The sequence below is a fragment of the Lynx canadensis genome, chromosome A1 (genome assembly GCF_007474595.2).
Source record: "Lynx canadensis isolate LIC74 chromosome A1, mLynCan4.pri.v2, whole genome shotgun sequence".
NCBI lineage: Eukaryota > Metazoa > Chordata > Mammalia > Carnivora > Felidae > Lynx > Lynx canadensis.
The window spans coordinates 1,478,933-1,493,541 of record NC_044303.2 but is presented as its reverse complement, the minus strand read 5'-3'; the positions used below and the strand labels follow the sequence as shown (position 1 = coordinate 1,493,541).

General features: G+C 43.6%; 1 protein-coding gene across 5 annotated transcripts in view; it reads left to right on the top strand.

Moving 5' to 3' along the window:
* CRYL1 (crystallin lambda 1) overlaps nt 1-14,609 on the top strand; it is a 130,447-nt gene that overhangs the window by 25,187 nt on the left and 90,651 nt on the right. For 4 of the 5 annotated variants that reach the window (XM_030307518.1, XM_030307484.1, XM_030307500.1 and 1 more), the window contains one exon: nt 7,820-7,946. In XM_030307518.1, the coding sequence (XP_030163378.1) occupies nt 7,820-7,946 (127 nt within the window). Of the gene's footprint in view, nt 1-3,710; nt 5,935-7,819; nt 7,947-14,609 lie in introns of those variants that run through there. The other variant, XM_030307508.1, reaches the window with a different exon arrangement.

Below are 14,609 nucleotides of genomic sequence, written 5' to 3'. Positions count from 1 at the left end.
GAGCCACTCTTGTAGTCCCATCTGTTCGATCTAATCTGACTCCGCACATTGGGAAGAAAGGACAAAAGTTTGCTTTGGCTTACTCATGCTTAAAGCAGGTGGTTTTGAGCACGTGAGCCTCTCAGACATAATTCTCTAAATGATGATATGGGTAATCATTATGTTTTCAGGGTTTAGCATTTAAAAATCCCATCTGAGTTCAACAGAAGAGGTTGGTGGATAAAAGAACTTCAGTGTTTTGTTTACTTAAAAAACGAAAAGCACATATGTCAGGATTGGTGGTTTTTAATTCTCAGAAATGCGGGGATGTTTATTATTCTTTCCACTTTTTTTTTTACTTTAAAAAATAAGTTACAGAAAGAAAGTCTTTCCAGAAAAAGAACAGGGGCACTGTATTTTATTTGTCACTTGTTCTTCTGTGACAGCAAGTACATTTAAATGAAATGATTTTTTTGTTTGTTTGTTAGCTGTAAACAGTTTTTCAGAGATATGAACATTTTTATTCTGGTTATGTTTATGGGCAACGTAGTTAATGTTTATCAGTGTTATTGGTTTCTAGGCTTAGCCACTGCTGCAGGTCTAATTTATATAGATCATACAGTTTAAAACCAAGCAGTTCAGATATGGTATAATTTTCTTCATCCTATCTGTCAGATTTCTGAACAAAATAGATGCGAGGCCTTTCAGTTTACAAGGATTGAGGCGTCCAGATTATATCTGCTGGTGGATGTTTATTGCAAGGCTCTTCAAGGAAGCAAGGGATACCGGGAACTGTCTCTGCAGCTCCATCACTGTTGCAGAAATGGGACATTGTTCAGGGACACCCGAGCTTCTGACAGTCAGACGACAGCTCTGGTAACTTTCAGCAGTTCTGGGGAGGATTGTTTCATAGCAGGTCCTTGTCTGAGGTCCTGCCTTTCTAAAACTCACCATTGCAGTGACTCTACTGTGGGCTCCACCGACCTTTGACCAACTTACTTCGTGGGTCTTAATTCAAACCGCCATGAGGGATGAGTTGATGGATGGGCCATGTACCGGTGGCACAGGCACCCAGTGGGCTGAACTCGGGAGCCGGGCCGTAGGTCAGCCTGGCACACCTGTTGGTAACGACATCCTGCAAGGAGATGGTAGGTGTGCTAGGTACACCAGGGCTCCCCGAAGGGACGATGGGAGCCCGATAGTCTAAGTTCAAGCTCAGCAGCATTCACGAGGGAGGGAGTGGATGCAAACTCTTTGTTTTCTCCAGTATATTGTCGACCTTCGATTTTCAAAGTTTAAGCCAATGCACTGTGCCCATTAGTTCTACAAATAATAATTCCCGCCAGACAGGGTTGTGTGTGTGTGTGTGTGTATGTATGTGTGTGTGTGTGTGTGCCATCGTGGTCTAGTAGGAGTGAGGAAGAGGCAGTGGCTCCTATTTTGTGTGCTTTTCGAGAAGGAGTCAGAAGACCCACTTCCATCCCGCATGCTGCTAGCACTTTATATTTTTGAGGGATCTAGCCAGTTTGGGCCTCAGTTTCTGAAGTATCAGAGGGAATAAGCTAGATTAAATAAAACAGAAACGTTCTTTGCGTTTTGATGCGTTTCAGAAGTATATTGTTATTTTTAAGCCTAAACTTGTTGGATTCAGGTGGATTTAGGTATTATTTACATATGTATAAATATAGAATATTCTTATAATAACATACACATACTATTTTGTATATAAATAATATAAACATGTGTATGTTTTTCCAAATGGGTAAAACTGGGGAACAGAAGAGTAGGCCTTAGCAGTGGTAACTCAAAAACATCAGTATTGGGGCGCCTGGGTGGCGCAGTCGGTTAAGCGTCCGACTTCAGCCAGGTCACGATCTCGCGGTCCGTGAGTTCGAGCCCCGCGTCGGGCTCTGGGCTGATGGCTCAGAGCCTGGAGCCTGTTTCCAGTTCTGTGTCTCCCTCTCTCTCTGCCCCTCCCCCGTTCATGCTCTGTCTCTCTCTGTCCCAAAAATAAATAAAAAACGTTGAAAAAAAAAATTTAAAAAAAAAAAACAAAAAAAAACATCAGTATTGTTTTTCTTTTCTATACATATGAACAGGAACCATGATGTAATCAGTCAGTGATTATGTGTTATAAATTGTGTGTATAGTAGAGATCACATTCACATTGAATAACTTATTGCTGAAATGATATGGTCAGTATTTCTCCTTTCTCATGAAGTATATAAAATGTGCCTAATACCTAAGAATATTAAATCTCAAAGAAACAGTCTAGGGTTTAGTTTCTGGCAATACGGCGACATAAGCATCCTAGAAACCCTTTTCACTTCAAAATACGTACAAGTATTGAGTAAATGTATAGTTTATAATGCATAGCTGAGCTGGCAAGAAAGTAATGGCAATTCTCAGAGGCCAGATTGGGAGCACAGATCCCAAGAGGTATGTGAGAGTCACGGCTGCTCTAAGTAAACTACTTGCCAGTCTTGCTTTGGTTCTAACAGCAGACCTTAGTCTGAGCAAGATGGGGATCAGATTGGAGACCCCCACGGGAAGCTGGTTTCCAGAGGTCTACATTGCTGCTGAGAGGAGTAGGAAACTAACCCACACGTGGGGGCTTGTCTCTCCTGGCCATGGTTCTGGGTGGAGGGGAGAAAGCGTTTCTCTGAGGATTTACAGCCACAGACAAGCTCTCTAAGAGTCGGAGCCTGAATTCATCTTCCCGTGTGGACTTAAACATTCCAGCCCAACAGTTCACATTGGTCCCTTGGTTAGTGGTGCCTTCAGTGCCTGCCCGAAGCAAATACGTCCCATCTCCAGGATAATGTACCTTAAACAAAGGCTCAGAGAATTCCCGCAGGGTTCAGTGGACAACTGCTCACAACTAAAAATCACTAACACGAGAGACGAGGTTTTATGAGCATAGTAACCCAGAAGTCAGATCTGAAGATACTGTCTGGCATGCGGTTCGGGAGATAGAGGTAATATGTGACAAGAGTAGTTAAGAAATATGGAGGATACAGAGAGAGTGTCTAACATAGATCTCCTTAGAGGTCTGAAAGGGTTAAGGAGAATAGGGAAAAACAATTTATGAAGATGTAATGATTGAGACTTCATTTCAGTTGAAGACCTGGACCCTCATATTCTGGAAGAACAGAGTGTCCTAAGCAGGAGAAATAGGAAGGGTATCTATACATACCTCACAGTGAAACTGTAAAACACCAAGGAACATCAGAAAAGTCTTATAGGCAGTGAGAGAGTAAAAGGAGAGACTGCCCACGAAGGAACGACGGATTGACAACAGCTTTTCAACAGCTAGTGAATTTCTGAATATGGTGGAATAACGTCTGCAAAGTACAGAGAGCCAAGCATAACCTAGTTATCTGATGTGAGGCAGCTTTAATGGGCAAGTGCTCTCTGTTCTGTAAGCACAGTTTTAGACAGTAATTGTACAGGAATTCTATCTACATTACATACTCTATTCTAAAAGCTTTTTTTTAAGTTTATATATTTTTGAGAGAGACAGAGACAGAGAGAGAGAAAGCAAGAAAGGAGGGGCAGAGAGAGAAGGAGACAGAGAATCCCAAGCAGGCTTCACCCTGTCAGTGCAGAGCCCTATGCAGGGCTCGAACCCACAGACCGGAGATCATGACCTGAGCCAAAATCAAGAGTCTGACGCTTAACAGACTGAGCCACCCAGGTGCCCCTTGTTTGTTTCTGTTTTTGTTTTGTTAAAAAGTGTGGTAGTCAGAACACTGCTTCTCCCAGGCCCTCATCCCTGGAACCTGGGAATGTGTTACCGTACGTGGCAAAGGAGACCAGATGTGGTTAAGTTCAGGGTATGCATGTGGGAGATTATCCAGATTGGTTCAGTGTAATCACGAGGCTCGTTCTTAGGAAAAAATAGTCAGGAGAATCAAAGAAGGAGGTGCGATGACAGAGCAGAGGTTGGTAGTGAGATTGCAGGCTGTGAAATGGAAGAGGGCCACAAAGCCAAGGAAAGAGGTGAGGGGGGGTGTGCTCTAGGAACTAGAAGACGCATCGAACAGATTCACTTCTAGAGCTTCCAGAAGGAACTCAGCCTTGCTGATATTTCGACGTTGGTCTACTTGAGATTTGCAGCCTTGTGGTACTTGGATGTTAGTCTACTTGAGATTTCTGACCCCTGGACTGTAAGGTAATAAATTTGTATTGTTCAAGCCACTAAGTTTGTGGTAATTTATCACAGAGGCGACAAGAAACACATACATCAGCTTTATCGAGATAGAATTTATATACCACACACCTGACTCTTCTAAAGTATACAGTAAATGGTTTTAGTATATTTACAGACTTATGTAACTCTAAAACTTCCGAAAAGTGGAACAAAAACATGAGGTGAAAAATAAATGATCTTTGGATCACATGGTGCTCTCCTCACCGTTGTTGTTTGAATGAAGAACACAGACTGTGTTCAGGGACTTTTGGGGACACTCCTGGTACATGGTCACAGGAACAGGAGCATTTAGAACAGGTAAATATTTGCTTTTCCTTATCTTAGTAGGGTAACTTTTTCTGGTAACTCTTTATACGTTTCCCTCGATGGCGTGTAAGGTACTGTTTTCTGGCATTTAAGTCCGTTTTCTTGATGTTAGCTTATCAAACTTACAAACCATAGATTTCTAACCTGTTGCTAAGACACCACGCGCTATTCTGTACAACGAATACAAATTTCTTGAACTGGCTAAGAAACAGACCTTGTTTTGTGTATTTTCAGTAGCTTTATAAACCTCTACTTCAAGGAACGTGTTGCATGTAGAAATACTTTCGAATGCCTGCTAATTGGGGGTGGTGGTCGGGTTCCTCAGTTCCCAACATCGAGTTGTTCCGAGGGGCGCCTTCTGCACGTGTGTCCTTAGGACCCTGCAGAATAAGGTAGCCATTTTCTGGCCCAATTTTAAGGTAGATTTTTTAAAGCTGATACATTACAGACCTTCCAAATTATCTGTATGCCAGTCATCTCAGATTCTCCCTCTCCTTGAAACAGATTCGGGTTCAGATCCCAGGTGTGGTGATGGCCCGCCATGGCATTTTTCTGTTTGCTGACCCAGAAGCAGGAGAGACTTTGAATCTGCCGGATCATTTGTTGGCTCATTTACCTTTGCCAGGAAGCTTCTTTTTGTTAATTAAAATAAAGAAATCTGTTTGCATTTCAGCATATCTTTTTTTCCTCCCAGTGACAGTAGCAATTTGGTCCTCAATTTGTGGTTAAAACAAAATACAGGTGCATAGCTTCAAGAAAGAAAAAAAGACAAAACAACAGAAGCACAGCCCCTGACGTCTGGAGCTCCCCGGGTCCTCACGGGCAGGCCGTGGCACTCTCCTGTTGGACATAAGGAGTCTCAGGAACACCCACCCCAGACAAGGTCACTGTTAGACCATGAGAGAACGCGACACAGCAAGACCACGTTTTGAATTTGTCTAAGCACAGACAAGAACGAGGGCACCGTGCAAACCCACAGACGCGGAGTCTTGGCTAAAATGAACGACTGAACGACTGTCACTTCTTTGCCCATTATACCTTCATCTTCCATTTAGTCTGCCCTGCAGATCCTGTTTGTGGAGACACTCAATCCTCACGTTGCCTTCGCTGAGTTCACAGCGTCCGATCCAGCGAACTCAGGCCCTCAGATCCTCTTCCGAATCCCCCCATCCAAGCTCACATCTGCTCTAGGTGCCCTCAGACGCCCTTACTGATACCCCACGGCTCCCCCTGGTGTGCACTCTCCCTCACTGCAGTGAGTAACGAACCTGAGCCGCCCCACTGTACGTGTGTTCCTGGTGCTCTTTGGCTGAAGACGCTGACAGCGTAAAGATGAAAACCATGATACGAAGCGATGTAAAAATTGTTTGACTCACTGGGAAGAACCCACAGAAGTTTTTGGAAAGCATAAGTGTTGTTCCTTGCTGTGTGTGTTTGTATGTGTTCTCTGTCTTGTTTGTTTAATATATCACGAATTATAAGCCGGACTGACTGCATAATTTATGAGGCTAAATGAAAATGTGGGGCCCTTTGCTTGATAGTCATTAAGAATTTTGAGACAGTGAGGGGCGCCTGGGTGGCTCAGTCTGTGAAGCATCTGACTTTGCTGCAGGTCACGGTCTCACGGTTCGGTTCGGGAGTTTGAGTTCCCCACGGGGCGGGCTCAGGCCCTGCTTCAGGCAAGCTCGAGCCCCGTGGTGGGTGAACCCTGCTCCTGTCTCTCCCTCTCCCTCTCTGTCTGTCCCTCGTGGGATTCTCTTTCTCCTCCCTGCCCCTTGCTCACTCGTGCTCTCTCTCTCTCTCTCTCTCTCTTAAAAAAAAACACAAACAAAAGAATTTTGAGACCGTGACGGCAGGGCATCAGACCCAGCCCAGGGCCCTTCTGAGCGCCCATCTCTGTGACGCACAGGCCGCACCCCACGAAGCCAGCTGGTCCTGATTATGAGATACGTTCTTTCAGCCCCGTCCCCCAGGACTGAAAGAAACGGGCGGAGAACTACTCTCCAGTCTTACCTCCTGTTGGCCTCGCCCCATCTCTTAAAAAGATAAAAATAAAAAAAGAATTGTGAAATGTACGTAACATAAAGTCTACTATCTTAATAATTTCTGACTGTACAGTTCAGCGATATTAAGCGCATTCTCACTGTGCAGCCGTCCGTCACCAAAAGGCCATCTCGCACAACTGAAACTCTGTATCCCCGAAACCACGGTCACCCTCACCCAGCCCTGGCAGCCTCCATTCTACTTCTGCTCTGTGAGTTTGACTGTCCTGGGCACCGCGTACAAGTGGGATCGTACAGCATTCGTCTTTTTGTGACTGGCGTATTTCACTTAGCCTAACGTCCTCAAGGTCCGTCCCTGTGGTTGCTGTGACAGGATTTCCATTTCAGGGCTGAATTGCACTGATTGAATTCTGCTGTATGCACACGCCACGTTTGTTTATCCATTCACCCAGGTGTGGACTTTTTGGGTTCCCGTCTTTTGGTTATTGTAAACCATGGAACATGGGTGCACAAATGCGCATTTGAGTACCTGCTTTCATTTGGCGGGGGGGGGGGGGGGGGTATTACCAGAAATGGAATTGCTGGATCATTTGGTAGTTCTGTTTTTAACTTTTTGAGAAGTCCTCAAACTGCCACTGTGGCTGGCCCTTTCACATTTCCACAGGGTTTCAATTTCTCCACGTCCTCACTAACTCTTGGTTTACTTATTTAGATTCTAATGGGTGTGAAGGGTTAGATCGCTGTGGTTTTGATTTGCATTTCCCTACTAGTTAGTGATGTTTACCTTTGTTCTAATTAAAAAAAATTTTTAAATGTTTATTTTTGAGAGCGAGCAAGAGAGAGTGCGAAAAGGGAAGGGGCAGAGAGAGAGGGAGACACAGAATCGGAAGCAGGCTCCAGGTTCTGAGCCGTCAGCACAAAGCCCATCGTGGGGCTCGAACTCACGGACCGCGACATCATGTCTTGAGCCGAAGTCGGACGCTTAACTGACCGAGCCACCCAGGCGCCCTTTGTCTTAATTTTTTTTTTAAGTTTATTTATTTATTTTGAGAGAGCGCATGAGCGGGGTAAGGGCAGAGAGAGAGAGAGAGAGAAAGAAAAGAAAGAAAGAATAGAAAGAAAGAAAAGGAAGAAAGAAAAGGAGGAAGGGAGGGAGGGAGGAAGGAAGGAAGGAATGAATCCATCCCATGAACCTTGAGATCATGACCTGAGCCCAGATCAAGACTCGGACAGATGCTTAACCAGCTTAGCCACCCAGGCGCCCTACCGTTGCCTTTAATTTGCTCTTGAATACTCACAGGGTCACTCTTCTTTCTAGAAAAGAGATGACGTTTCTGGAGCAGTCGGGCTCTCTGAAAGGCTCTCTGGGTGCCCAAGACCAGCTGTCGCTCATCAGTGGCTGTTTGAACATCCAGGAGGCAGTAGAGGGCGCCCTGCACATTCAGGTGAGTTAAGGGCCCTGCACTCAGGTCTGTAAGCTCTTGGGATGGTGTTCCAGTCCCCTTGGAAGAGCAGGGGAAGATAAAGGGCAAAGTGTGGGCATCATGTACCTGAAGGTCCGGGTTCCGTTTTATGTGCTAGGAAACATTGTTTCAAAACATCTCCTATACAGTCTCTCCTCAAACTCCTGTGTTCAGAGGAGAATTTTGAGCAGAAATACGGTTTTCTGGACAGCTAACACGTTTCTTTTTGTTTTATGTTCTTATTGAATGAGAGATCATATTCTTGTTCTGATACATAATACAGTAAAAGCTTAAAGAAATCACCTAGAATAAACCTTTTCATTTCTTGTAATATTTGCATTTAGCTTTTCCAGCGACTTCACTTTTAAAAAGAACTCCTGAAAGAACTGTTGACACAGCAGAGAAAGCTCCAGGCGAGGCTGGGGACAGCCTCAGGGGCTGTGCGGGCAGGTTGGTGCCTGCCGGGTCAGGACCCATCCCTCCTGGAGCTCCTGTGTCTGTGGACGGCTTCTGCACCTCTTTAAGAACCGCGATGTATAAATTTGTCTTTTAAACATGTTACACTTAGTGCCGTAAGGTTTAAGCAGGTTTACCTAAACTAGCATCACTCCTGATCTCCCTCCTGGATATTATGTGTTCTGAGGCTGGCACATTTCCATTTATTCCATGTTGCACATTGCATTTTGTTTCTGTAACGACATTCTAGCTGAGAATTTGGGAGCAGACCAGAAAGACAGTGTGTTTTATGGTCAGCTGCTACTTTTGAGATTGAAGTCAAAGACAGGAAATCTAGGTTCTCCATCTTTGTAGCACTAAAATTTTTCTACTTCATTTAACAAATGTGTGTTGGGGCGCCTGGGTGGTTCAGTCAGTTAAGTGTCTGACTTTTTTTTTTTTTTTTTTTAGTTTTTTTTAATGTTTATTTACTTTTGAGCGAAAGAGACAGAGTGTGAGCAGGGGAGGGACAGAGAGAGAGGGAGAAACAAAATCTGAAGCAGACTCCAGGCTCTGAGCTGTCAGTCCAGAGCCTGGTGGTGGGGGGGGGGGGGGCTCCAACCCATGAAGTACGAATTCATGACCTGAGCTGAAGTCCAGTCGGACGCTTAACTCACTGAGCCACCCAGGTGCCCCTAAGCATCTGACTCTTGATCTCGGCTGCCGGACATGATCTCATGGTTCATGAATTTAAGTACTGTGTCAGGCTCTGTGCTGTCAGCTTGGGATTCTCTCTCCCTCTCTCACAATAAATAAATAAACATTAAAAAAAACACAAATGAGTGTCAAACGGAACATAGGAAGAGCACTGTTTGCCAATTCCATATCTCTTTTGAGTATTTTCATCTCTGTCTCTCATTTGGTGAAGGTTGTATCTAACTGGGGAGTCTTACATGGGATCAGAGGGGTCCTTTAAGGAGCTTTCGAGTGCTGTCTGTTCCCACCCTTACTGAGATGCTGGGTGCTGTGGGGGTGGGGATTCACCGTCTGAGGAGCATGGTGTGGGCTCAGCAGAGAAGGTTCTTGACGCGCCTCTCGTTTCTAAGGAAAGTATGTGCTTTTTATGCTGATCCTACCAGAGGAGGAGAATCAATTTACATTTTGTGGCTTCTGACACGAAGGGCCTGTGGGAGCTTCCTGCCGTGGAGGTGGTGGTTGAGGACACACACTGTAAGTCAAGTGGACTCCGCACTGAGCAGCTGTGTGACCTTGTGAGTCTCTTCAGGTCAAAGCTGCGCTTCCTCATCCGTACAACTGACGTAATAGCCAGGGCACCGGGTGCTTGTGAAGAGAACCGTCCGTGTTCACACCTGAGGTCACTGCCATGGAAGTCGAGTCTCCATGTTTCCAATGAGAAGGTGGAAACAGTTCTTTCTGGGGTCAATTTGATGTATAATATTTACATGATCCATAATAAAGTATTATAGTTACGTATGTAATGTGATCTTAAATAGGCATATCTAACACATTACTGAAATATTTCTTTCACATTTTTTCAAAAAAAGCCATTTCTGTTGAAACTCTTAACAAGTGTTTCAGGGCTCCCGGGTAGCTCAGTCGGTTAAACATTTGACTCTTGATCTCGGCTCAGGTCACGATCTCACAGTTCACAAGTTCGAGCCCTGCATCGGGCTCTGTGCTAACAGCTCAGATTGTGTCTCCCTCTCTCTCTGCCCCCCCCTCCCCTGCTCACACTCTGTCTCTCTCAGAAATAAACATTGGGAAAAAAAAAAAAAAGTATCTCTGACTCCAGTGTCTGCCTTCAGTAGAGTGATGTTTTGAGAGTCTCTTTTTTTTTCTTTAACAAATGAGACTTTATTATTATTTAAAAATATTTTTTAAAATGTTTATTTATTTTAGGGGCGCCTGGGTGGCTCAGTCGGTTAAGCGGCCGACTTCGGCTCAGGTCACGATTTCGCGGTCCGTGAGTTCGAGCCTCGTGTCGGGCTCTGTGCTGACAGCTCAGAGCCTGTTTCGGATTCTGTGTCTCCCTCTCTCTGACCCTCCCCTGTTCATGCTTTGTCTCTCTCTGTCTCAAAAAATAAACATTAAAAAAAAATTTTTTTTAATGTTTATTTATTTTAGAGAGAGAGACAGAGTGCAAGCAGGGGAGGGGCAGAGAGAGAAGGAGACACAGAATCTGAAGCAGGCTCCAGGCTCTGAGCTATTAACACAGAGTCTGACATGGGGCTTGAACTCACAAACTGTGAGATGGTGACCTGAGCCAAAGTCGGACACTTAACTGACTGAGCCACCCAGGTGAGACTTTATTATTTTTACTAAATTAATTGATTTATTTTGAGAGAAAGAGACAGAAAGAGTGAATGGGGGAGAGGCAGAGAGAGAGGGAAAGAGAAAATCCCATGCAGGCTCTGTGCTGTCAGCAAGGAGCCTGACCTGGGGACTCGATCCCATGAACCGTGAGATCATGACTCGAGCCAAAACCAGAGGTTGGATGCTTAACCAGCTGCGCCACCCAGGCGCCCCTGGAGTCTGTTTTCTAAACAGTTTTCCACGGCACGTCTTCTTTGCTTTCCTGAGATGTTGCTGTGCATCACGTGTGATATGGCATTGGAAGGCTTATATCCAGCCTTGACTACCAATTCTCAAAACTTTCTCTGGTGGTATACTTGTTTCTCAACGTAACAACTATGTTGCTTTTTGTGTGTTAAAGTGATCTTTATAAAGTTTATTTACAAATTTTCCTGCCGTAGCAATTGTGAAGTCATGCCCCAAGAATAATTAAAACATCTATGTTAAATTTCTTTGTCTCCTGGTCCCATTTTGAAAGATAGATTTTATCAGATGATCTCTAGGCTAGCGTGATTGAATTAGTTCAGATCAATGTGTCTTCCCCAAACAGTATATTATTTTTCAAAAAAAAAAAAAATGATAGTACTGCGTAATGGGAGAACTTTATGATGACTTGAATGTAAGGTGAGTCTTCCTCTTATGGGATAGTTTTTGGGGAATATTCTGGGTTATAATGCACGTAAAATTTTTAGTCACAGCACTTAACACAGAAAGTGCTTAAAAAGTTTATAAAATAATTTTCTGTTGTGACCATTTGTATACAATTTTGATAGTAAACAAATGATGTGGGGTAACATGTTCTATGCACAGTATTGAAAGTTGCTCTGTAAGGTCTGTCTGCAGATTGAATACATGTGACATTTACATACTGAGCAGCATTTGTTATGCAGAACAACACTGAGTCAGTCAGTGTAAGGAAAGGAATATAGAGAAAGGTGATGTAAACTCTAGTAACTAGATTTATTTCCTATCAGAGATTATGTTCTTTGGAAATTCCTTGTACTTCTAGTTCTATGAAGAGTAATAGGGAGGAGCCCAGATCTGAGCCAGGAGGGTTTGGGAAGGTTTGATGAAGGTAGGATATGAGCCTGCTTTGGCCTTTGACAAGTGGATTTTGGGGAACGGGTGGGGACAGTGTCTCAGAAAGAAATGCTCGGATGATGGGGCACCTGGGTGGCCCAGTCGGTTGGGTGTCCGACTTCGGCTCGGGTCATGATCTCACGGCTCGAGAGTTTCAGCCCCGCATGGGGCTCTGTGCTGACAGCTCAGAGCCTGGAGCCTGCTTTGGATTCTGGGTCTCCCTCTCTCTCTGCCCCTCCCCCCCCCCCTCATGCTCTGACTCTCAAAAATAATAAATAAATATTTTTTAAAAAATGGGGAATGAAAGAATGAGGATGAGCGGTGCCAGTGAGTGTATTTTGGGCAACCAGAGTGGAATGGTGAGGCTGTCACAGGGCGTTTGGAGCGGTGGGAAAGGGCTGGGAGCGGAAACCAAGTGGGGAGTGCTTGAATGCCAGCCTGAAGACTTACTTAGAGGAAATGAATTAACATTTGTAAGAGGCTTGGAGTAACGCATGGCATATAGGAGCGCTATTTAAGTGTTCTCTGAAAGAAATCAAGAGTTTGGGTTTTATTCTGTATCCTGATTAGAATCCTCCAAGGAAGGCGTTTAGTAGGACAGTGAAGCTAGAAGGAAGAATGGGTAAGAAAACAAAAATCAAGATTGCATTTTTTTGTCTGTTCCCTTGACTGTCTTGAGCGTGTTTACACAATTTCTTTGTATGACCCAGGGCAAACTCGATTTTGCAAATTTTGCAACTAATGCTTATTAATTTCATCTTCTGTTTATCAAACAAACAAGTCAATAACCCTCCCAAATCAAAACCTGCCTCGTGTTCTATCATGTGTTTGTTAAATTACATGAGATTTCTAACAATCTAAGGATGTTAAAAATACGTTTTAAAGAGTAAAGAAAGAATGAAAGGAGTTTAGGAAAATCCTGTGTCGGTCCATTGTTCCCAAATGTCTTAACGTTTTGGTGTATTTGTATTTCCTTCCATTTCTTCTAGGTCTTTCCTCTCTTTCTCTAACATACTTAACATTATACCATAAATAGAATTTTGTATCGTGACTTTTGTTTAAAACTTAGAACACTTCTTGCTGTGTGCTTTGCCCAAAATTGTACCAGATTTAAGTATGGTTTTTGGATTTAACATAATTGTTATGTTCATCATGTGATATCTGATCTGAAAGAACCTTCCATCTAAGAATGTTATTAAAGCTGAAGTACCAAAGCACCATCTGTCAGGTGTCTACTCTTTACCAGGCCTCCTGGCCCTGCCTCATCTTGGTGCCCATAGACTTCTTGCTAGCTGTACCCTTATCAGCTCTTACAATTCTGTTTTCCAATTTATAAAAGGAAAGGTTTGCCTCGTAGAAATATTAATCTGGGCCATTTGGAGACATTTTCTTACAAAAGGAAAATTATCATTACCTTTGGGAATTGTTCAAAAGCAGGAGACAGAGTTTGTGAATTAACAAATGAACAAAACACACTGCTTGCCACACGGTTGTTTAACTACAAACAGTCCTACTGTAGGATTTACTGAGTCCCTGAGGGTCAGAGTCCCAGGAATGTGAGTGTAACTCTCTATGGTGGATTGTCTTCTACCCAAACCCCAGAGGGTAGGAGCACGGGTCAGAAAGTTCCTTAATTGTCTGCTGAAATGTGGGAGCAGGCGAGAATGAAACCTGAATTACTAGAACTTAGTGCAATTTGGAAATCAAATCTTGCCTAGCAAGAAAATCTACTGTGCTGGAAAAGTAAGTTTATTCTGAAAAGCCTGTCTAAAGCTTTGACTGACTCTGAAAGAGCCTTAGTGCTGTGATATAGAGCCTTTATCTGATTTCTGGAATTTAAGACTTGAGATTGAAGTAGCCGGTAGGAGCCATGGGAATGGCTTATAGAATTAGGGAGTTTAAATGGAATTTACTTATACAAAATCAGGACAATTGCTGAAACCCTAGAAGTAAAAATTTCATCATCTGTGTAGATGAGCAGAATTTGCATCTGAACTTTACCTTTAAAATTTAGAAGATGCGAGTCATTTTGATGAGGACTTTGAGACACTGTCAGGAATTACAGGATGCACTATTCATAAAAACTAACATCACTTTTAAATGTGTATATTTTCTTAAAGGATGGAGACTTTTTGGACATTAGGTCTTGGTTCACCGAGACTCAGTGTAATCATTTCGGTAGGGACGGGGCCGGGGTGCTTGCGTAGCAAAGGGGACACAGGCAGCCAACACTGAGAACATACAGGAGTATACACAGAAACTCAAATCTTACCTTTTCTGTTCCATGTGTGTTCTTTTTTAATTTTTTAATGTTTGTTTATTTTTGAGAGTGAGAGAGACAGCATGAGCAGGGGAGGGGCGGAGAGAGAGAGGGAGACAAGAGAATCCGAAGCAGGCTCCAGGCCCCAAGCTGTCAGGACAGACCCACAAACTGTGAGATCATGCTCTGAGCCGCAGTCAGAGGTTTAACTGACTGAGCCACCAAGGCACCGCTCCGTGTGTTTTTTTAAAGAAAAATTTGTAAGATCAAGTTTACACGACTATAGCTTACATATGATAAAATTCACCATTTTAAGTGATCAGTTCTGTGTGTTTTGACAAATGTGTATAATCGTGTAGTCACCATCACATTCAGACTTGAGAACGTTTCCATTACCACCCAGAGTGCCCTCCTTCCCCTGTTCTCAGTCTCCTCCCTCCCCTTAGGCCCTAGCAAACAGTCATCTGTTTTTGTTTTTTTTTTTCTTACCGTTTTGC